Source organism: Scomber japonicus, chromosome 6, assembly GCF_027409825.1.
Source record: "Scomber japonicus isolate fScoJap1 chromosome 6, fScoJap1.pri, whole genome shotgun sequence".
NCBI classification, from domain to species: Eukaryota; Metazoa; Chordata; class Actinopteri; order Scombriformes; family Scombridae; genus Scomber; species Scomber japonicus.
In genome coordinates this window covers 33,038,897-33,063,914 of record NC_070583.1, presented here as the reverse complement: position 1 = coordinate 33,063,914, position 25,018 = coordinate 33,038,897, and the positions used below count along the sequence as shown (strand labels likewise).

General features: G+C 38.5%; 1 protein-coding gene and 4 non-coding genes across 5 annotated transcripts; all 5 read left to right on the top strand.

Annotated features, from left to right (window-relative positions):
- The first annotated feature begins 7,534 nt into the window (after window positions 1-7,534).
- On the top strand, window positions 7,535-15,864 carry rps3 (ribosomal protein S3). The gene is made up of 7 exons (XM_053321560.1): window positions 7,535-7,594; window positions 9,404-9,534; window positions 10,745-10,838; window positions 11,451-11,545; window positions 12,589-12,776; window positions 13,804-14,007; window positions 15,789-15,864. The coding sequence occupies exons 1-6, from the start codon at window positions 7,565-7,567 to the stop codon at window positions 14,001-14,003; spliced, it is 738 nt and encodes a 245-aa protein (XP_053177535.1). The 5' UTR covers window positions 7,535-7,564; the 3' UTR covers window positions 14,004-14,007; window positions 15,789-15,864.
- LOC128361081 (small nucleolar RNA SNORD15) lies at window positions 11,107-11,252 on the top strand. The gene has a single exon (XR_008321563.1). It is a non-coding gene; the product is annotated as a small nucleolar RNA SNORD15 (small nucleolar RNA).
- LOC128361084 (small nucleolar RNA SNORD15) lies at window positions 12,208-12,357 on the top strand. Its single transcript, XR_008321566.1, has one exon. It is a non-coding gene; the product is annotated as a small nucleolar RNA SNORD15 (small nucleolar RNA).
- On the top strand, window positions 12,888-13,033 carry LOC128361082 (small nucleolar RNA SNORD15). The gene has a single exon (XR_008321564.1). It is a non-coding gene; the product is annotated as a small nucleolar RNA SNORD15 (small nucleolar RNA).
- On the top strand, window positions 14,686-14,835 carry LOC128361083 (small nucleolar RNA SNORD15). Its single transcript, XR_008321565.1, has one exon. It is a non-coding gene; the product is annotated as a small nucleolar RNA SNORD15 (small nucleolar RNA).
- Window positions 15,865-25,018: the final 9,154 nt, after the last annotated feature.

Here is a 25,018-nt window from a genome sequence, read left to right as displayed (position 1 = left end):
AGCAAGTGAAATGTAGGTTTTTTTTAATCAAAACTGAATTATAAACTGACTTCCTGCATCAAGTTTATTTGTTATGGTTCTATGTAATGTCCCCAAAAGTGACGTAGGACAACGTACCTGTGTATGTGTCTTTCTCTCTGTCTGTGCCTGCATGTTTTTGTTGCCTCTTGAGGAGCACCCCAGTATAAACACCAACCTTGTCGGGACCTGTTGTCCTGAGGGGGACCAAAGCCCATTCCCAATGAGGCCAAATGTAATTTCTGAGGTTCTGGATAAGGTTTGGATTGGGCTGTTCTCAGTGAAGTCAATGCAATGTCCTAACAAGAAAAGCTGTGCAAACCTAGCAAATGATACTTATGTGCTTTTACTGAAATAGGATTTTGAAATCAAGACTTTTATTTGTAATGGAGTGTTTTTATATTTTGGTATTGCCACTTTCACTTGTTATAAGTAAAGGACCTAAGTACTACTTCCATCACAGCTTACCGGTCCAGAGGTAGTGATTTGTTTACTGCTGTCTTCTGTAGTTAAAGGAAGATGTACTGCATGGGCAAAGTGTGCTTTAGAAAGAGAATTAATGTGTGTGTGATGTGTGCTGAGACTACTCTGTCTGCCAAACTCATCTCCGGGAGAGAGACGATTCCTCAGGGATTTATACTTGAACTTTTTTAATGGCCTGATCTATGTGGACATACAGCGACTGAGGGAGCCATCAGGATTGCAGACTCTTGTCGAGGAACACTGTATGAACTCATTGAGGTTGATGCAGTGCTTGGTGACTGTGCTGAACTTGAAACCATTAAGCTTAATGTGGCTTAAAAAGCCAAATGCGCTGCAGCTATAAATCATCCAGCAAAGGATGAAAACTCTTAAAGGTTGACATTGATTACTATGGTTGATTACTATGTGGGAGGGATACTTTTATAAAACAGCTCAAGACTTATTTGTTTAGTCTTGCTTTTGTTGAATTTGTTTTATTTATGTCTACTTGTGTGACATCTTTCCAGTAACTGTTGCAGTGTTCAAGTATATGTAACTACGAAGACAGTCCACATCTCAAGCTTATTTTATTTATTTGATCAGATAGTCTGAATTTGCTGCATTTTGTGTGTCCGTTACTGTTTTACAGGTAGTGGCATTGATGGAAACAAACACACATTGAAAGGCTGAGATGAGAAATACAAAGCAATTCCATTATCTAGAAGTATGTCGGTTTACTGTACATTAGAGTCATAAAACAATATTATTTTGAAAGGTTTCTGTCTTTTTCTAAGAATCAAACATTAATTTCTCAAAATCAACTTTCATAAACTTCTTAAACCTTTACTTAAACTTCCTCTTGTCAGTGGATTATCGTTTATTCTAAAACCAGCCTATAAGTGCACTACTGCCAACAACTGGACTGGTGTTGCACAATATACTGGTGAATTGTGGTAAACACTTGATAAGAGTGTATAGGAAGTGAATTTAGTCTCACGTGCAGTATTGAGGCAGTATTGAAGCATATGTCCTCAATACTGCAATCCTGACTCTACAGCCGAGCAGTGCTTCCTATTATCATGAACATGATCATGATGTTAACCTGCTGATGTAATGGCTATATGTGTATAATGTGTTAGTGTGCTGTTATTTACTAACACAGTACACTGATGTCATGAGTTTTGCAGGTAAACATGAGATTGAATTGTTTGTGTAATTTATAATGAATGGAGTTAATGTGCAATGTCATTCTGTGATGTAAAAGCTGCTGATCAGTGAAGGTTTCACACAGTCATCTTTCAAATAAATGTATTTTAAACCAGGCACCTTGTCATGTTCCTGTTTCTAGACAAAAAGTTCAGACAATCAATCAATCAAATTTTATTTATATATCCTCCTTTCATACAGGTTAATGTAGGTCAAATATTTAGACCAATGCACAAAAGAAAAAATAATGATAAAAATGATTGTTGTTTATTAAAAGTACAAAGTAAAAAACTAGGTTAAGATAGCTTAAAAAGAAAATAAAAGTAAAATGAAATTAAAGAAATGAAGTTCAATAAAAGACTAAAACTAGGTTCAAAAAAAGATTTTTAAAAAACAAAAGAAAGAGACGAATAACATCAATAAGAAGATAAATCTTATAATAATAATAATACAATAACATAAAATAAAATAGAACAAAAAAAACAAAACAAAATGAATAATAATAACATAAATCAAAACAAATAAAATAAAAGAAGGGCTATGAACAATTCTTATCAATCAAATGCCAGGCTGAACAGGTAGGTAGTCTGAGTTTTGACAAAATTGTTATTACAACTTATCAGGATGACTAAATATTTAAAGTGTGGGGTGTGGAGTTCAGTGGTATTGGTAGTGTAAGTGAAGCATTAGTGGACAATGTGGGTGTGTGAGGGTTGTGAAAGTACATGAAAGTAAAGTAAGTAAATAAGCATAACCAAATCAAGAGGAGGGAACAGAGGCAGAGAGACTACAGCTGTCAGTACATCAGGCTGGATGCACTAAGCTAATACAATTATAGGAGCCTGCAGAGAGGAAACACCCAGATGACAACAGGGGTCATCTCAGGTAGTCATAATGAATAAATGGACTTCTTAATTGTACTAATAAGAACATCAAATTATCTACTGAAATCTCCAAACAAAGGATGCACTTCCTAGATCTAATCATGACTATAAATGACATACTATGCTATTTAGGAAACGTACTGATCATAATTCTCTGTCTGTCTCGCACTATGAGTCATTTCATCTGCACCACCTCAAAAATAATTTGGCATATGGTGAATTTTTAAAAACCAGAAAGAGGATCCGCACAGTGTATGAAAAGGTCCCGGCAACTTTAATTACAAAAGCAACATTCTCTGTCTAGTTTTTGCTTAAAGTTTGATTTTTGATCGAGCACCTGTGAAGGTTTTTAGATGTGGGTACCCTACACAATGTTTTGCATTGAGACACCAACACCAATATTACTCTTGTACATAATGTTACTTTTTTTTTTTACTATATTTTGTTACTACTATTGTCTTTTTATTGCTTTTGTACCTATTACTTATTGTTCTTTATTCTTTTTTATTTATGCTCTTTCTACTTATTGCTGCAATACTGTAACTTTACTCACTGTGGGACTAATAAAGGAATATCTTATCTTGGCGTGGATCCAATAAAACACTTTTTAGACACATCATGCAAAAAGATGACAATCTGCACAGCTTGGACAAAGGCAGCTTCCTTCCTATAATGATCGAACAGACAGAGGAAAGACACTTCAGGGGTACTTTTTGTCACATGTTTTCAACAAACAGCCTCAGCAAATCATTATTTCTAATACGGGCATCCTCGAGCACCCTAAAATGTGATAGTCTGTATATGGAAATTAATGTACATTTATGACTCCAGCCAGTGTATGGATGTATGCGAGTGTTGGGATGTGTGACTGAAACTATATTTATGACAGAATGAATGTTTTGGTAGGTTGACATGGTGATGGGGTGATGTGAGGCGATGTGATGTGAATGCTATGATAGAGGGTTGGGAGGTGGTATGGATGTATATTTAAGGCAGTATATGTGTAGGATCATCCAGTGTTAGTCTGTCTATTCCACCACTGTCTTTTAATCTGATGTACGTTTGTACTGCATGTTGTTTTTTTGTATGTCATTCATGTGGTGCAACTTCTGGAGTGGAGATCTCAGCTGAAAATAAATAAAAGATCAATTCAACCGAACAAAACCGAAAACTAGACTACCTGTAATCTCCATCACAAACTAAAATATCAAACTACACCCAGCGTTCAAAAACATGCTGGAGAAAACAAGAAAAGTTCCCCTGGTCGGGTTTCGGTCAGTGGCTACAGAGAGACTGATGATTCCTCCCACTCCTCCCCAAATACTCAAATGCTCTCAAGTGTTTCTTCCTGTTAAAAACAGAACAGACAGGCAAAGATCGTAGACTGTACAAAAGAAAAGACAGAGGGAGGCCCGTGACCGGAGAGCGAGAGATTAAAAAAAAACAAAAAACGAGAGCGACAGAGAGAGGTCCGAGCAGCAAGCAGGGTGCAACACCGCCCCCTACAGGGCCACACGAAACAGTAATTCTCAGTATTTCTTATTGTTGTTCTTCCAAAACAGATTTACTGCCTAAGTATGTTTGTGCAAAAAAGGGATTTGCCTCGGTGTTGCTATGCAAAACAAATGTTTAAAGACAGTGAGTGAAAAGAGCTGTTAGTGTTTAAATATATGCATATACATAGCCTCTATATATCAAGTTGTAGTATTTACTCTATTTAAATGTGACAGCTTAAGTGTCATTATTTTGTATTTTTATTTGTATAATGTTCATGTCTGACTGCTTTAGTTTGGTCATAGATCGTATTTGGTCGTAGATGTATTTTATTTTATCATGTGGCATCAACTCCACCGTCTCCATGTCTTACTGCGTTATCGTGTCTTAGCTGACATGTATTATGGTGTAGTTCCTCTCTAAATCCACCAGAGTGCAGCAAAGACTTCATACTACTCTTTGTACAAACTGCACCAGTATTTATGTTCCTGATAGTATGTAAGGGTTAATAGGAATACTACTACTATAATCACGGATACTTGTTATTATCAGACCAATATAATAAGTTGTAGTATTTACTGTATTTAAATGTGAAGGCTTAAGTGTAATTATTTTTGTTTGGTCATGTAGACGTATTTTATTTTATCATGTGGTATCAACTCCATGTCTTACTCTGTTACCGTATCTGATGTGAAATGTATTATGGTGTAGTTCCTCTCTAAATCCACCAGAGTGCAGCAAACACTTCATACTACTCTTTGTACAAACTGCATCAGAATTTATGTTCCTTATCAATGATTATTAACCATATACTGATAATATTCTGACTCATAATAGTCCCTACACCAATTCGCATTCATAAATTCCCCCATCAGTCATTAATTAATGTTTAATTAATCCTTAATAAAGCTGTCAGAGAGCAAACAGTGTATTATATTTATCTATGGAAAGACATTCTCAGTCACTGTACATGGTCCAGGATTACATTTTATAATAAAGATTTATGATTTATAAAGAGTATAAAGATTTGTGATTTTTAGCATTTTTCAATAAACACAGTTCAAATTTGGACATTTGCATTTAAAGTCCACCTAAAAGAAATGAGTATAGGGTATTTTTTCAGCTCTAAAATGTAAAAATAGGTCATATTTGACTCTGTATAGTATGTAAGGGTTAATAGAAATACTTATTATAATCACGGATAATTATTATTATCAGTGTCAAAGCAGACCTATATAATAAGTTGTAGTATTTACTGTATTTAAATGTGACAGCTTAAGTGTAATTATTTTGTATTTTCATTTTATAATGTTCATGTCTGACTGCTTTAGTTTGGTCATGTAGATGTATTTTATTTTATCATGTGCAGAGGTGGAAAGTAACGAATTACATTTACTCACGTTACTGTAATTGAGTAGCTTTTTTGTGTACTTGTACTTTTTAAAGTAGTTTTAAAAATCTGTACTTTTACTTTTACTTAAGTATGTTTTGTGTGAAGTATTGTACTTCGCTACATTTTAAATCACATTCGTTACTGAGTAAAAAATGTTGGCCGAATGTTTTTTAAAGCAAAGAGTATCGTACAGAATCATTAACCAGCATGATACAATAAGTTAACATTCATGCAGCCTGTTACACCTGGCAGCTAGCTCTCATAGCGACATATAAACTCTAACACAACACAACAAACTCTAAAAGAAATGTCCATTAGTCGCGATTAGACGTTGTACTGTCATCTCTCACTCTTCGTGTAGGACGAGGCATTGAGCATGATGCGTTCACGTGAAAAGGACAGCGTCGGAAATGAGAGAATTGAGCGAAAGCTGCACAGGGGAACAGCCTTTTAAACATGGGTACTTAAAAGTTTGGTCTTCTTTGGGTCATTTAAAGAAAAGTTATTGCTTTTGTGACTTTGACCCGTAGTGATTCATAGATATGCAGTATGACTGTTGGTTTACAACAGGGTGATTGTAGGACTAGGATCAGAGCTTTAGAGGGGCTCAGCTCCTAATGAGAATTTGACATTCAATGCCCTGCACATGTTTTAAAAACCCCCCAATAATCATTCAGTGTTTCCCACACAATATTTAGAGACTATGGAGGGTTTATCATTTATTTTTAGGGGTGTTAGAAAATCCAAAAAAAAAAGTCTAAAATCGCTCCGGGTTTACAGAATCCACAATTATGCCATCTTCAATTTAATGGTTGTGTGATTTGAAAATGTTTTATGGGATGGTCTCACTAAAATGACACATATCTACATAAATGTTTTAAATGTTGTGTGTCGACATATTTTGTCATTGAAGCTGAATTTGTAAATGTATACCTTTATCTTTAATTAAAACAACTAGTTAGAGATTTATGAGCCATCACTTTGTCCTACAGCCGCCCCCGTTATAAAAGTAACTAAGTAACTTTTACTCAAAGTATTTTTTTAACAAGCTACTTTTTACTTTTACTTGAGTATATTTTTAGACCAGTACTTTTACTTGTATTCAAGTAAAATTTCATCAAAGTAGTGGTACTTTTACTTGAGTCAAATATTTCAGTACTCTTTCCACCTCTGATCATGTGGTATCAACTCCAAGTCTTACTGCGTTATCGTGTCTTAGCTGACATGTATTATGGTGTAGTTCCTCTCTAAATCCACCAGAGTGCAGCAAAGACTTCATACTACTCTTTGCACAAACTGCATCAGAATTTATGTTCCTGATCAATGATAATAATTACACTGATAATGATTTGTACATGTTTATTATTAACCCTTACATACTGATAATATTCTCATAATAGTCTCTACACCAATTCAAATTAATAAATTCCCCCATCACTTAATAATGAATGTCCACCTAAAAGAAATGTGTGTAGGGTATTTTTACAGCTCTAAAATATAAAAATAGGTAATATTTGACTCTGAATAGTATGTGAAGCAGCATTTAAGGCAATAGCACATTTCATATAATGAAAAAATAAAAATAAAACCCAATAATAGTAAAAATTGGACACATTAAAACATACAATTAAAAACAAAAAACACTAATAATACAAATAAAAACTAAGTACAGAAAAATAGAAAGAGAGAAAAATTAAAAAAAATTAAAAACTAGACTAGAATAGAGCATTGAATATAAGTTTGCAGCATAAAATAATGATTTGCTTTAAAATAATTAAAAGGACATATAATGCAAATAAAAGATTAACATTTAAAGTGCTTTAAAAGAGCTCAATCATAAGCACAGGAGACGAGAAATATTTTTAACCTGGATTTAATATTATTAATTATTATTAATATTATTAATTAATATTCACAGTTGGGGTTTAAGATGTAAAACCATCTTTGATCTTCTGCTCAGATGATCGATAAACTCGTCTAATAACGCGTGTGAGAAAAGAACTACAAATCCCAGCCGGCCAGGAGTTCACCGGAAGTGACAAACACACTGGTATAAAACCATTTCCGCTTCCTCTGATGGTCCTTTCCTGTCTGCGGCCTATCGAAGATGGCGGTGCAAATCTCCAAGAAGAGGAAGGTTAGCGCTGTTTTATCTGCGTTATTTAGTCTCACGGAGCGAGTTTATGTATAAAATGACAATCGGTCCTTTTGGATAAAAGCATTTAACGTCCGCTGAGGTGTTTGTGGAGGTTATAATCCTCCGGTAACGGTAGGATTGATTAAGATGCTACCGGCTGTGCAACATGGCTGAATCCTCCGACATGAGCTCTTAAATGTTACAGAGCCGGTTTGCGTGTAATTAAAGAAGTTAAATCAAATTATTAATGGTGTAAAGTGTTCAGACACCTCAAAGACAAAGTTACAGCCTACTAATATCGTGTTTGCTTGTTATAGGAAATGAATTGACCTTACAAAAAAGGCGGCTCTTAAATGTGACTTAAAGCAGCCAATGTGATTATTAACATCTGGTTTTCTGGCTGTAATCAATGAATCCGTTAATTAATAGAACATTCCCTTCATAATGTGCTTTCAGTTTAAGTGATGGGAGGCTAAAAAAGCACACAGTCCTCCTCCTGTGAGAAAATGTATTTAAAAGTTGATCTGAAGCTAATAAATGATCATCTTAGCATCCAAATTGGGTCAAATCAAGTAGAAAAGTGGTTTTTAGTGCCGAAGTCTATTTTTTTGTTACTCCACTCATACTGCTGAAGTTAATTCAGCTTTTTATACAGTGTGAAATATTGCTTGTAACTCCTCATTTCATGTAGATTAAGTTAATATTCAAACTTATAAGTGTTAAGAGACCAAAAAGCAAAGTTACAGCCTGGTAATCAACTTTTAAAAAAGCTTCATAGTTTATTTGTATATATGGTTTTCTGTCTGTAGTGTATTTAAAAGTTTATCTGAAGCTAAACCATAAACCTTAGCATCCAAAGTGAGTCAAATCAAGTAGGAATAATTAGATGTTTGTCTTTTTAGTGGCAAAGTCCATCATTTTGATACTCTACTCATACTGCTTACTCTTTATATAAGCTTACAAAAGCACTTTTAAATGCATGTTTTGTGGTAAACTAGGAGTGTGTCAGTCTTAGTAATGGTCAGGAGGATTTATTACAGTGAGGAGGAGAACCTGTTTTAGTGTCAATGAGCACCTGACTTTCATTTTTTAAGACAGAACTAATAGTTAGACATGTATAATCAGCTAAATACTGATTGTGCAGTATCCCTCATTTCAATCTGTGCATTTGAATACTCCCTTAAGGACACGGCTCATTGCAATAAATTACATTTTGGCTGTTATTGCAATCTTGTTTTCATCGTCTGTGGAGCATATTTAATATTTCTTTACAATCTGCATCAACTGATATGAAGCTTCAGCATCCAAATCAGACAAATAGTGTTTTTTTTGTTTTTGTTTGTTACTGTACTTCCACCACACCTAAAAAAGTTTACCTCAGAGTGCTGAAGCCTCAACTCATAGAAGCTACAGATGCGTTTAAATGCATTTGCAGTGGTTAGTATGAACAGGAAGATTTATTACAATAAGGATATATGAGGTAATTAGATGTGTGTAATCAGTTAAATAGTTATTCTGCACATGTTATAGCAGTGTCTTGACATGAGACTATATAATTGGATATTGTAATATGTATGTTATCATTAAGAGTTGTCTTTTCCTAGTTATAAAAGCAGCATTAAAGTCAAATTCCTTATCACAATAACTTAAATTTCTGCTGTTACTGCGGCCTGCGGGGCATCTTTAGTTTTTAAGTCTGCATCAGCTCAAAATTAAAGCTTTCTAACACTCATTTTTTTATCTTAATAATCACAGGCTAGTATTTCCTCATACTGAAGCTAACTCTTCTTCTTCTTCGTCTCTCCGCAGTTCGTCTCAGACGGTATCTTCAAGGCCGAGCTGAACGAGTTCCTGACTCGTGAGCTTGCCGAGGATGGTTACTCCGGTGTGGAGGTGCGTGTGACTCCAACCAGGACTGAGATCATCATCCTGGCCACAAGGTGAGGGTTACTTACCTTTCTTTTTTCTTTTTTTTTGAGATGTGTATGAGTAAAATAGACAAGAAATAGATGATCCTGACAGCAGACACATGATGGTAAATCAGTGGGTGAAGTGTTTGAATGACCTCTATAGGGATGTTTCCTGGGGTCTGAACCCTAAAGCTGGGCTGAGATTGTGCTGATATAAACAGTCCTCATCATTTGAATGAGGCCAGTCCAGCAGGATTACCAAACGTAAAAGTTAAACCAGACTCAACTTTTGCCTTTTTAATTGGTTAACTTGGTGTCATCCAGTCAGTCTTACATGTGAGCCCAAATTCCTGATAGATTACTTGACATGTGAGGAATATCTTTGGAACTGTTAACCTTCTCATACTGTTCATATTCTGACCCCTCACAGTATTTCCTCATAATCACTTAACCCTCCTGTTGTCCTCGAGTCAAGGAGGGAGGGAGGGAGGATGACGGGGAAGAAGGAAGGGAGGAAGGAAAGAAAGAAAGGAGGGAGGGAGGGAGGATCGAAGGAAGGAGGGAGGGAGGGAGGAAGGAAAGAAGGGAGGGAGGGAGGGAGGAAGGAAAGAAAGAAGGAAGGAAGGAGGGGAAGTACAATAAAGAAGCGAGGAAGTAAGTAAGTACAGTAAAGAAGGGAGGAAGGACAAACGGAAGAAAGGAAGGAACAGTTAAAACAGACGGGGTCAATCTGACCCGGGAGGACGACAGGAGGGTTAAATAAATGAGTGATAAATTCTTAACAAGACTTCAGAGAGCAGAGTTTCTATGCTTTCACAACCACACTGTATAACATAATGAGTTGTATTAAATGTGACGAATCCAACAATATACTTTATTGTTTTTAAAGCAAACAGTCAAACAGCCTTCTGTGTGACATTATTACAGGTCATCAAATTTAAGGCTAAAAGGGGAAATAAAGCATTGAGGGTGTTTCTGCTGCTCTCGGGTGTTAAACATGGGTCAAATTTGACTCTGAACACCATGTGAGGGTTGATAGAGGTGCCACCTAATTTTTTAAGTCTTCAAATTCATGGATCTGAGGCATCACTCCTCCAGCTGTGAGATATGAATCTTTGCATTCAAGCAGTCACAAGCACACAACTGTTTTAATATACTCAGCTCATGGCCTCGCTGTATAATAATCAGGACTGAATTTAATGAGCATCATGTTGAGCTTTTCTTCTTCTCTGTGTTTTAGGACCCAGAATGTTCTGGGAGAGAAGGGCCGTCGCATCAGAGAGCTGACCGCTGTGGTCCAGAAGAGGTTCGGCTTCCCCGAGGGCAGCGTGGAGGTAAGAAACCTCAGATGGAGACGCATGAAGATATTATGCTCACTCAAATGTTTAATGTGAGATTTAAAATGGCAATAGCAAGGTTTTTTTATGTTGCTTGGATGCAGAAAGTCTCATTCCTGGTGTTAAAATTAGATTATTAATTTCATTTTTGACTTTCAAATCAAAGCAAAATGGCTAAAAGCATCAATAAAGTCAACAAACTAGTAACAGCTGTCATATTTAAACATTAGTGAACACCTGCACAGTGAACACCTCGTTACCCTCCCTTCGGTGATGATACGATGACGAGACAGAATAGGACTCTGGTTCTGGGGGTCGCCGGTTCAGAGCCACGTTCTGTGGTTCTGCTCCGGTTCCTCAGATCAAGGAGTCCTTTCCTAGTGAAGACACAGAGGCATTTGTCTGAGAAGGGTCGAAGCGATTTCAGGAGTGTACTTTTTAATCTCCAGGAACGAGACACGAATAAGATTAAACATCCTCGACAGTAGTTGTGAGATTTTAGGCTAGTTTATGTATGTGTATTAAATTCAGTGTAAAGGAAACATGTCACTACTCCTGACTCTCACTGCTGGCATCATGTTTGACTGAATCATCTCTCCTCTCTTTTAGCTCTATGCTGAGAAAGTTGCCACTCGTGGTTTGTGCGCCATCGCTCAGGCCGAGTCTCTGCGTTACAAGCTGCTGGGAGGTCTGGCTGTGCGTAGGTAAGCTCACCTTTTATTAATAGTAACATGCAAGCCTCTCACTCAGCTTCATTTCTACATCTCAGGATGATGTGAAAGCAGTACAGAAGACGATTACAAATATCTACAAACATCAAATACAAGACAGTAGTAGTTATGTTTCAGTATCGGTTTATCTGCCAGTTGTGAAATGTCAGATAATGGTGAAAAAGCCCTGTATGTAGCGAAAGGAACGACTCACTGACCAGCTCGGGCTGCTGCTGCTGTTTTTATTCTCATAATGTTAAATGGGATTTATTTAATATGAATTGGTTCCTGATCGGGCTCGACTGATACTAGATTTTTGGGGCCGATATCAAGATTAGTAAAATCAAATATCAATAAACGGGTTGATAATCTTCAAACATGAAACAAACAAGGCTGTGATATTATACAGTTCAACTATAAACTTTTAATTTGTAAAATAACCTCAGTGGACTGAAACTAAAATGAATTTCACTGGAAATGTATTAATTGTAAATTCCCACTAAATGCACGTACATAAACTTGAATCAAGAAAAAAAGAAAAGATCAAATATCTTTTTATAAAATGTTGCCTTTATAAACAAAGTGTGAGGTGTTTCCTCTGAAGTGAGTTAATGATAAATAAGCAATTAGAAATAAGAACAAATGAGTTTTAGTCCCTTCGGTGATGATACGATGACGAGTCGGAACAGGACTCAGTCTGGTTCTGCTGGCCGCCGGTTCAGGGTCACGTTCTGTGGTTCTGCTCCGGTTCCTCAGATCAGGGAGTCTTTTCGGTTGAAGACAATCGAGGCATTTGTCTGAGAAGGGTCGAAGCAAGTTCATAGTTGGGCCTTAAGAAAACTACCAAACCAATGTTGCTTCTGTTTGCTATAAAACTAATTAAAGTACAATTAATGCTAAATTCTACCCAAATTAATACCAACTATCATAAATTTACTTAAACTATATACTAACACGTTGTATCTAGAGTGACTATATACTATAAACCAGCTTTTAATACTTGTATATTAAGTCTATTCTTGCCTCCCGTCTCTCAGGGCTTGCTATGGTGTTCTGAGGTTCATCATGGAGAGCGGCGCCAAGGGTTGCGAAGTCGTCGTGTCCGGTAAGCTGAGGGGTCAGAGGGCCAAGTCCATGAAGTTCGTGGATGGCCTGATGATCCACAGCGGAGACCCCGTCAACTACTACGTCGACACAGCCGTCCGCCATGTCCTGCTGAGGCAGGGTGAGTCCAGCAGCAGTTTGACCTGCATGTTTTCACACCTGTCCTTCTATGATAGTCCGTTTATTGGTGCTGAAACCAACAAAATGATAGTTGGCAGTCCACAAACCCTCCCTTCAGTGATGATACGATGACGAGACAGAATAGGACTCTGGTTCTGGGGGTCGCCGGTTCAGAGCCACGTTCTGTGGTTCTGCTCCGGTTCCTCAGATCAGGGAGTCCTTTCCTAGTGAAGACACAGAGGCATTTGTCTGAGAAGGGTAGAAAAAAGTTTAGGTGGATATGATAATGTTTGTGGAGTCCTCTGTTGATGCCTTTTAATATGCACCCCCCCCCCCCCCCCCATGATAGTCCAGAACTTTAAGGTGCAGTGTTGTCAGATTTACTGGCATATAGAGGTGCGGTTGTAAACTTAAATGCCCCTTCCTCACCCCCCTTCCACCAAGATTGTAGGAGAACATATGGTCACCAAAAAAAGAGAGAAGCCAGTGTTTGGTTTGTCTGTTCTGGGCCACTGTAGAAATATGGAAGGGGGCACTCTCCCTATGTAGATATAAAAGGATTATTCTAGTTTCAGGTTGATTATACACTAATTAAATATAATTCTATATGCAGGTTGAGGGGGAAAATAGTAGAAATGACAATTTAAAAAGGCTTGATCGAGAAAATTTGAGGAGTTTTGTTTAAAAAAAACACTAAATCAGTTATCATAATAGTTACTGATTAATTTTGTCAGTCATCTAGTTAACCCTCCTGTTGAGTACAGCAGGTATTAACTCAAAGATTAGGTGTAGTTTCATTTATTTGAGGCCTGTTGACCATAATCTTCTAAAATAAATGTACAACTTGTAATATGTTGGAATGAAGTTAGCTAAATAATTTTGACCTTATGCTTTACAGTCAAAGCAAAGCAGGTAAATTCTAACCCAGGAGGACAAAAGGAGGGTTAATTGATCAGCTAACGAGGCTTCAAAGCTTAGATATCAGCTGGAGCTAAAACATCTCATATTTTGGTTCTTCTCATCCTCAGGTGTGCTCGGCATCAAGGTGAAGATCATGCTGCCCTGGGACCCCAGCGGTAAGATCGGCCCCAAGAAGCCCCTGCCCGACCACGTCAGCATCGTGGAGCCCAAGGACGAGGTCCTGCCCACCACACCCGTGTCTGAGCAGAAGGGTGCCAAGCCAGAGGTGCCCGTCATGCCCCAGGGAGCACCTGTACCCACCGCATAAGAGGGTGAGACATTACTACAGATCTAATTTCTGTAATACTCCTCAAACAAACGGCTACATCAGCTGCTTCCATGCAGTTTAATTTACTGTTTAGTTTTAGCTGTTTTTAAATGCACAGAAACTGAAGCTTGTACTGTTTTTGTCATGATGGTAGTGATTGTTAAATGAGTGGAGTACCGAGGCCTGGACAGTGATGTAATTAGTGCTAAACTAATTAGGGGCTGACCAATGTGGCAGCTACTATACCCAATATGTATATAAAACCAAACCACAGACCCAAGATATACAATGCAGGCATAATCTTTTACAGTTTAACTTTAAAGAGTAAACTGTGAATTTCATCATTATACATTCCTATAAATATAAAAACATGTATATTAAACTTGAATTAAGAAAAAGGATCAAATATATGTAACTGGTGCTAAACTTTAAAATACTACTTTATGTGAACGCTTAATTTGAAATGAATGCATTAAGTAGACAAAGGAGAGCAATATGGTTAGGTATTTGTATCTTTTAAAACCAGAAATGTTGACAACAGACTCTGGCGTCTGTAATAAACTTTATTTATGCATCACTACAAAATGTTTTACAATAGGAAATAAAGCCGAATGAGGCAACAAGGAGCTCTGAAGTCAAGACAGAGGTTTACTCTCAGGGTGACGGGTTTTGAGTTTTGTCCCTTCGGTGATGATACGATGACGAGTCGGAACAGGACTCAGTCTGGTTCTGGGGGTCGCCGGTTCAGAGCCACGTTCTGTGGTTCTGCTCCGGTTCCTCAGATCAGGGAGTCCTTTCGGTTGAAGACAATCGAGGCATTTGTCTGAGAAGGATTGAAGCATTTCATGCACGCCGTCACCTGTTTGAGATTTAAATGAATGACTGTCGATTTAAAACGTTAACAAAGCAGTGATGAATATCCAATATCCAAAACTAAAGCTTGAAATTAATATCTGCCTCATTAAGATTTAGTTGATTTAGTCTGTAAAGTCTCTAAAAGAATATTGATCACCGTTTCCCAAAATGTCCACAACCTGAAGATATTCAATTTACTGACACCAGAAAATATTCACATTTAAGAAATTGAAATTATAAACTTTGTTTTAATTTTCAAAATAGTTGCAGATTAAATTTCTGTCAATTGATTAATTGTTGAAACCCCAATATTTAACTATGATTCCTGAAAATATGATGATGACCTGCATGTGGAATCAGTTTGAGCTTGAAATTAAACTTGATAGAAAAATCCAAATTCAAATCCAAAATTGTGATAAATAAATAAAGGTTCAATCAGTCACAACTTTTAGGCCTATTCAAAAAATGTTTTAACCCTCCTGTTGTCCTCAAGTGAAGGAAGGTAGGAAGAAGGAAGGGAGGGAGGAAGAAGGATGGAAAGGAGGGAGGGAAGGAAGACAGGTAGGAGGGAAGGGGGAAAGAAGGAGGGAGGGAAGGAAGACAGGTAGGAGGGAAGGGGGAAAGAAGGACGGAGGGAAGGAAGACAGGTAGGAGGGAAGGGGGAAAGAAGGACGGAAGGAAGGACAAAAGATAGGATGGAAGGGAGGAAAGAAGGAACAGTCAAAACAGATGGGGTCAAGTTGACCCAGGAGGACGACACAAGGGGGGTTAAAGCCCAAAATGAATAAATCCCATTGATAGAACGTACTGTTACGGTGTCTGTTAATTGATGCACAAATGTTGCATCGTTACTAAAATCTCTACCAGCAAACCAAAGAAACATGTTTTTTAAAGCTGAATTTTAATGAGCTTTCTTTTTCTGTCTTACAGGTTTTCATCGTTTCACCAGATGGAAGCAAGACCCTGAGTTCTTTGTGTACAAAAACAATAAAATCTGGAAAATACACTTCTCATGTTGTGCTCACTTTATTCACACTGTCCTGGAAACCTGAAGAAGTTGTACAACAAAAATAAGCTTGCAAATCACTAAAAGACAGCTGGGTGAGCAAATCGAGCACAAACAGACATAAAACATAAATAACTGCTTAAATGCGGGATAACAAGATTTTGACTAGAACAGAATAAGAGAAGACACTCACCTTAACCCTTTATAGGACACTAATTTAAAGGAAGGGAAGAAAGAAAGGGAGATGGAGGGATGCAGGAAGGGAAGGAAGAAAGGGGGATGGAGGAAGGGAAGGAAGAAAGGGGGATGGAGGAAGGAAAGAAGGAAGAAGAAAGGGGGGTGGAGGAAGGAAAGAAGGAAAAAGAAAGGGGGATGGAGGAAGGAAAGAAGGAAGGGAGGAGAGAAAGAGGGAGGGAAGGAAGGACGGAGGAAATAAGGAACAAGGGAGGGAGGAAGGAAAGAAGAATATTTTGGGATATTTACAGAAGTTACCAAATATAATTATTTGCCCAATAAAGGGTTAAGGACATCATGTACAGTAGGTACGGGGCTCCATACGTAGGCTATTGCAGGTTCTAGAGAAGGTGTGCTTGATTTGCTTACCCAGCTGTCCAGGAATGATATTAATATTTTGTGCGCACGTTATACTTATTTCGTGGCCACAATTTAGGATTTCATGCGCACGTTTTAGCTATATTGTGGCCACAGTTGTTTTTTTTTTAGACCATGTCACCAGAGGGGCTCTGTAATATTTGGCTCATTTACACAAATTAAGGCAAGGCAGTTTTATTTATATAGTGCATTTCATACACAATGGCAACTCAATGTGCTTTACACAAAACAAACATTACAACATACAATTAACCCCCCCCCCCCCATAAGAAAAACAGAAAAGTACAGAAAAATAGAAAGACATACATAAAATGCTAGAGTAGAGCATTAAATATAAGATTGCAGCATAAAATAATGATTAGCTTTAAAATCATTAAAAGGCCATAGAGTGCAAATTAAAGATTAAAATGTAAAGTGCTTTAAAAGAGCTCAATCATAAGCACAGGAGAAGATTAGTGTTTTTAACCTGGATTTAAAAATTTTCACAGTTGGGGCTGATTTCAGTTCTGCTGGTAGAAAATTAAGAACTTCATGCTTGGGTTGAGACATGACGAGATTCTTTGCGTACCCTAGAAGAGAGTCAAAAGCACACAGGTTGTGGTCTTTTGGCTCCCTTCTAGGGTACGCAAAGACATATCTCTCATTAGCAGCATGTGTTAACCACAGATAAAGCCTCAATTCCAACAGCTGAAGGAAAATAATCACATCAGATAGAGGGCATAATGTGTGCCCCGCTCTACACCAGCATCGGACCGTTTCATGACGCTTGTGGAAAAAGTGTACGACTACATCACACCTCTGCTTGAGACCAAAGTTGATTTTCACGTTATAACATGAAACTGAAGCTTTTTTCCTTTTCTGGCGTGGCACTTGTACGTTTCCATACTACACCATGTTATACTCAGTATATGGATGTGTTATAAACTGCTCCCTTTACTACACATTTCTCACAATCGAAGGTGAAATAATCAAAGCCAATGGTCTTAACTTTTACTCCTTTTGTTGAGATATCAGAAACACTTTCGTGTTGTGTTGGGAAACGTTGAGAGTAAAATAGCCTATTTAAAACAGTGGGTTATTCGGTCTGACAGCAGGACAGACAAATACTCAACAAGGATAAAAAAAAATCTCCCAATTACATATCAAGTAATGTAACGGTTATAGCTTTATGAAATGTAATTTAAAAAAACCAATACAGCTTTTTGTACATCTTAGCTCCCAGTCTGTTGCCGTGGTAACGACTGATTCCTCTTCTCATTCATAGTTTATAGATTGGATTGGATTAGATGGACTTTTTATTTGTCATTATTTCAGATTATACACCACGCAGTGCACATCAGAATAAGATTACATTGCAGTTAAATAAAATACATTAAAACAAATGAGAGACAAAAGTCATACTGATTTAAAAAAGTTATTTTAATGGCACAACACACAGGTACATCATAGAATGAATTGTGTTAATGTCACAGAATGTGGTCATAGAATGTGGCGGGTGATGTCACAGAATGTGATGATGTCACAGAATGTGGTCACAGAATGTGGCGGGTGATGTCACAGAATGTGATGATGTCACAGTGACAATGTCACATCAAAGCAGGATTAAAGAAATGTCCCGTTTCATATAGGCTCCTTATCTATCGTTAAACGCTTTTTCTTAGTATCCCAATATCTGATTAGAAGGTATTTCCTCGTATCCTAATATCTGATCATAAAAGATTTTTCCCAGTAGTCCAATATCTGATTTAGTATTTTGAACTGATCAGTGCAATGAAGAATACAATGGAGAAAAAAGAGGGTGAAAAAGTGCATGAAGGAATGGCAACAACAATGGAGTGTGTGAAGAACCTGAAACAAAATATTTTGGCTCTAGAACAGGAGCTGAAAAACCAGGTGCAGGAAAGGGTCCTCTGGGAGAAAGACACAACTTCTCTTGAGGATAAAAACCTGAAGTTACGGGAGAAATTGAAGGCTCGCAAAAAAGAGAATGAAGATTTGAGGCAAGAGTTGGCGGCATCCAAAAAAGAGATTGACGACCAGGCAAGGAAGGAAAAATGTAAGAGTCAATTGGTTTTTAGGGAAACACACTTTGAGCTCGAAATTAAAAAGCTGAAAGAACAGAAAGGCAAATTTCTGGAGGAAATGTCAAATCTAAAAGCAGAACTTTCCAAAAAAAACAATATTCACGAGGAAAAGATTAAGATGCTTGAAAAGCAACATCAATCCCGTTTAAAAACAATGCAGGTCGAGAATGAAAACCTTCAGGCTATGCTGGAAGACCTGCAGGCTGAGACGGAAAACAGGTACACCGAGAGGGGGGAAGAGACTCAACATGTACCCTCTAAATTTGGCACAATATATAATGAATATAAAGAAAAACTTGAACAACAAAGACTAGAGCTGACAGCAGACAAAACCAGACTCGAGACTAAATGCACGGAACTGAGATTGAAAGTACACGATCAGAAAGAAAAAATTAAAGTCCTGGAGGAAAGAGATCTGAGTCTTCCTTTGAAAAGAGCACAGGAGACGATCAAAGAACAATCAAACATGATAGACAAGAAAAACCGGGAAATTGAAACACTAAAAAGGGGGAAGAAAGAGGCAACAGAGAAGTATTTGATACAAATGAATGACAACGCAGTTCAGAAGGGGTCACTGGAAGAATCTAATCACAAGTACGAGCTTCTGGAGAAGGCCCTGGAGAGGGAACAGGCCTCACATAAAAAGACCAAAATCGGATTATGCGAGATCCAGCGAATCCGTTCTGATTTACATAAAGAAATTGAAGACCTCCAAAACAGCTTGGCTATCACTGAGCCTGAATGTAGAAAGTTGAAGGCGAAAGTGGTAGATCTGTATGGTTTACAGATGCAACTCAAAGAGGGTATACAGACGTGCATAGCCGCTATGGACAAGCCCAAACTGTTAAGAAACCGACTCATCAAGTTAAAAAGACGCTACATAGACGGTGATGAAAGCGTCACGATGACTGAAAACACTCAAGATGCCGACGAATTTGAAGAGAACCAGAATCCTCTCCCCAGCCTGAGAATACATAATGCAAAGAATTTGCTGGAAATAGAAAAGGAAGAGGCTCGAATACATCTGAAAACAACATCCAAAACAGCTCGCCTGCCACCACTCTTAAAGGAACAGAAGGAGTTACAACAACAACAACTAGAAAGTCTGCAGAAGGTCAAATGTACTCCTCTGCCACCGATTCACGCTACAAAAACACATAGACGCAAAACCACATAAACAAAAACACCCTATCGCACACACAATCCACATAAACACACACCATGTACGCAATAACACCTTAATACACACACACAATCCACAGAAACACCACACACATCCTAACACACACACACACAAAAACACCTTAACACGCACACACAATCCACATTAACACCAAAAAACATACACAAAAACACACACAGTTACAGACACACAATCCACATTAACACCACATGATTAACACTTTAACACGCACATATAATCCACATTAACACCACACCTCATACATACACATCAACACACACACGGGGCGGCTGTGGCTCAGGGAAGATCAGTGATTCAATACACCGGCTCCTTCAGTCCACATGTCGATGTATCCTTGGGCAAGATACTTAACTCCAACTTGCTCCCGAAGGCTGATGGTGTGTGAATGTTAGTTTCCTCCTGATGAGCAGGTTGGCACTCTGCGTGGTAGCCTGCTCGTCAGTGTATGAATGTGTGAATGTGACATGTAGTGTAAAAGCACAGTCCATTTACCATTTGCAAAATGTATTATTTAAAACATTTGAATTCAATTTCCATGTTGTGAATTTCCTCATTGAAGTTTTCTTAAAAATACAGTTAAAATCTCGTCTCGATCTCGTGTCTCATCTCGTCTCGTGAGCTGAGTATATCGTTACACCCCTACTCATTTGCAAAAGTGAAATGCACATAGTACATACAATGGTACACAGAAATGGCACAGAGCCAAAGATTACCTTGTATTGAGTTTTTATAGGCAAAATATAGTGTCAACCACTTAGGGGTGGAAGGCTCATAAAGTCCTGTAGCAGGGTGTGGGGTGGGGTGGCTCATAAAGTTCTGCAGCCCAGGGGCCTCCAGTGATGTTAATGCACCCCTGGATGCAGGGCGGTAAGTTATCTTCAGTTTGATAGCAGCATTTATTTCTCTGATAGTACAGGTGGTATGTGTTTTAGTAGTGTGATAATAAGCCTGGCAGTATTTAACAAGGGGTTGAGACCAAATATGATTAAAGCCAAAGTCAAAGCAGAGGAGTAGCTCAGCCTATGTATAAATCACGTTAGCATCGTTGCTAACGCTACTGGCTTCACAGTACTAACCTCGATTCTAACATCAGTGATACATGTCACGTTAGTGATGCAGTAACTTCACACAGTGGAGTGTTATTTACAGGGAAATAACGTGATATGTCTCCTGTAGTAAGTAACATATTTATTTATACCTGTTCGCTAACTAACCCTGAGTTTCTCCTCCTTTAGTATTTTGAACTGATCGGTGCAATGGAGAAAAAACAGGGTGAAAAGTGCATGAAGGAATGGCAACAGCAATGGAGTGTGTAAAGAACCTGAAACAAGGTGAAAAGTGTGTATTCCTCATGTGGGCTATAGCCCACAGGAGCTGAAAAAACGTGTGCAGGAAAGGGGCATCTGGGAAAAGACACAACTTCTCTTGAGGATAAAAACCTGAAGTTACGGGAGAAATTGAAGGCTCGCAAAAAAGAGAATGAAGATTTGAGGCAAGAGTTGGCGGCATCCAAAAAACAGATTGACGACCAGGCAAGGAAGGAAAAATGTAAGAGTCAATTGGTTTTTAGGGAAACACACTTTGAGCTCGAAATTAAAATGCTGAAAGAACAGAAAGGCAAATTTCTGGAGGAAATGTCAAATCTAAAAGCAGAACTTTCCAAAAAAAACAATCTTCACGAGGAAAAGATTAAGATGCTTGAAAAGCAACATCAATCCCGTTTGAAAGCAATGCAGATCGAGAATGAAAACCTGCAGGCTATGGTGGAAGACCTGCAGGCTGAGACGGAAAACAGGTACACCGAGAGGGGGGGAAGAGACTCAATATGTACCCTCTACATTTGGCACAATATATAATGAATATAAAGAAAAACTTGAACAACAAAGACTAGAGCTGACAGCAGACAAAACCAGACGTGAGACTAAATGCACGGAACTGAGATTGAAAATACACGATCAGAAAGAAAAAATTAAAGTCCTGGAGGAAAGAGATCTGAGTCTTCCTTTGAAAAGAGAACAGGAGACGATCAAAGAACAATCAAACATGATAGACAAGAAAAACCGGGAGATTGAAACACTAAAAAGGGGGAAGAAAGAGGCAACAGAGAAGTATTTGATACAAATGAATGACAACGCAGTTCAGAAGGGGTCACTGGAAGAATCTAATCACAAGTACGAGCTTCTGGAGAGAGAACAGGCCTCACATAAAAAGACTAAAGTCGAATTATGCGAGATCCAGCGAATCCGTTCTGATTTACATAAAGAAATTGAAGACCTCCAAAACAGCTTGGCTATCACTGAGCCTGAATGTAGAAAGTTGAAGGCGAAAGTGGTAGATCTGTATGGTTTACAGATGCAACTCAAAGAGGGTATACAGACGTGCATAGCCGCTATGGACAAGCCCAAACTGTTAAGAAACCGACTCATCAAGTTAAAAAGACGCTACATAGACGGTGATGAAAGCGTCACGATGACTGAAAACAGTCAAGATGCCGACGAATTTGAAGAGAACCAGAATCCTCTCCCCAGCCTGAGAATACATAATGCAAAGAATTTGCTGGAAATAGAAAAGGAAGAGGCTCGAATACATCTGAAAACAACATCCAAAACAACTCGTCTGCCACCACTCTTAAAGGAACAGAAGGAGTTACAAGAACAACTAGAAAGTCTGCAGAAGGTCAAATGTACTCCTCTGCCACCGATTCACGCTAAAAAAAACACATAGACGCAAAACCACATAAACAAAAACACCCTATCGCACACACAATCCACATAAACACACACCATGTACGCAATAACACCTTAATACACACACACAATCCACATAAACACACACCATGTACGCAATAACACCTTAATACACACACACAATCCACAGAAACACACACCATGTACGCAATAACACCTTAATACACACACACAATCCACAGAAACACACACCATGTACGCAATAACACCTTAATACACACACACAATCCACAGAAACACCACACACATCCTAACACACACACACACAAAAACACCTTAACACGCACACACAATCCACATTAACACCAAAAAACATACACAAAAACACAGTAACAGACACACAATCCACATTAACACCACATGATTAACACTTTAACACGCACATATAATCCACATTAACACCACACCTCATACATACACATCAACACACACACGGGGCGGCTGTGGCTCAGGGAAGATCAGTGATTCAATACACCGGCTCCTTCAGTCCACATGTCGATGTATCCTTGGGCAAGATACTTAACTCCAACTTGCTCCCGAAGGCTGCGCTAATGGTGTGTGAATGTTAGTTTCCTCCTGATGAGCAGGTTGGCACTCTGCGTGGTAGCCTGCTCGTCAGTGTATGAATGTGTGAATGTGACATGTAGTGTAAAAGCACAGTCCATTTACCATTTGCAAAATGTATTATTTAAAACATTTGAATTCAATTTCCATGTTGTGAATTTCCTCATTGAAGTTTTCTTAAAAATACAGTTAAAATCTCGTCTCGATCTCGTGTCTCATCTCGTCTCGTGAGCTGAGTATATCATTACACCCCTACTCATTTGCAAAAGTGAAATGCACATAGTACATACAATGGTACACAGAAATGGCACAGAGCCAAAGATTACCTTGTATTGAGTTTTTATAGGCAAAATATAGTGTCAACCACTTAGGGGTGGAAGGCTCATAAAGTCCTGTAGCAGGGTGTGGGGTGGGGTGGCTCATAAAGTTCTGTAGCCCAGGGGCCTCCAGTGATGTTAATGCACCCCTGGCTGCAGGGCGGTAAGTTATCTTCAGTTTGATAGCAGCATTTATTTCTCTGATAGTACAGGTGGTATGTGTTTTAGTAGTGTGATAATAAGCCTGGCAGTATTTAACAAGGGGTTGAGACCAAATATGATTAAAGCCAAAGTCAAAGCAGAGGAGTAGCTCAGCCTATGTATAAATTACGTTAGCATCATTGCTAACGCTACTGGCTTCACGGTACTAACCTCGATTCTAACATCAGTGATACATGTCACGTTAGTGATGCAGTAACACAGTGGAGTGTTATTTACAGGGAAATAACGTGATATGTCTCCTGTAGTAAGTAATATATTTATTTATACCTGTTCGCTAACTAACCCTGAGTTTCTCCTCCTTTAGTATTTTGAACTGATCGGTGCAATGGAGAAAAAACAGGGTGAAAAGTGCATGAAGGAATGGCAACAGCAATGGAGTGTGTAAAGAACCTGAAACAAGGTGACAAGTGTGTATTCCTCATGTGGGCTATAGCCCACAGGAGCTGAAAAAACGTGTGCAGGAAAGGGGCATCTGGGAAAAGACACAACTTCTCTTGAGGATAAAAACCTGAAGTTACGGGAGAAATTGAAGGCTCGCAAAAAAGAAAATGAAGATTGGAGTCAAGAGTTGGCGGCAGCCAAAAAACAGATCGATGACCAGGTCAGGAAGGAAACATGTAAAAGTCAATTGTTTTTTAGGGAAACCCTAAGGCCGAAGAAAATGCCCTTTTTCGATGTCCTGCATGCTGTTCTCGACGACCGGCCGGCAAATCAGGCCACCGGAGGACTGAACTCAGCCACAGCTCTGCTGGAGTCGATGGTGGACGAGTCGGTGCTCGCCGCCAGCGATGCATATCCTGGTAAGCTGTATCCCTATTCATAATATTAATTTCATGTGAACAGAATGTAATTTAATAAGTAATTTATGTTAGTACAAAAACTGATGCCGGCTAACGGGGCTAACATTTATTAGCTTGCTAGCGACATTAACGTTCATTTGCCGGCAAGTGGGGTTAGCGTTTACTAGCTGGTTAGTTGGGTTGGCGTTTATTAACTGGCTAGTGGGGTTAGCGTTTATTAGCTGGCTAGTGGGGTTGGCATTTACGAGCCAGTTAGCGTGGCTAAGTCTCATTTACAAAGGGTTAAACATTTGTTGATCAAAAGCCCTTTTTTTCCTCATTTTTCACCAGAATTGTCTGCGTTTGATGAGGGGGTGGGTCCCACTGCCGGACCACTGTTGTGCAGCTGGCCTGTACCATCCAGCTCATCCTCAACAGCCTCCTCCTCCTCCTCCCAGTCCAGATATGGTAAGATTTGTTCAGACCATGCTCCTTTACCCAAAAGTATGGAAGGCAAACTGTATACTATATTAATATGTAAAAACGGGCATGTTTTGCATTTACTGATTACTCTTTTTACACAGGAAAACAGAAGCGGGACTCAGAGCTGCTGGAGTAACCAGAC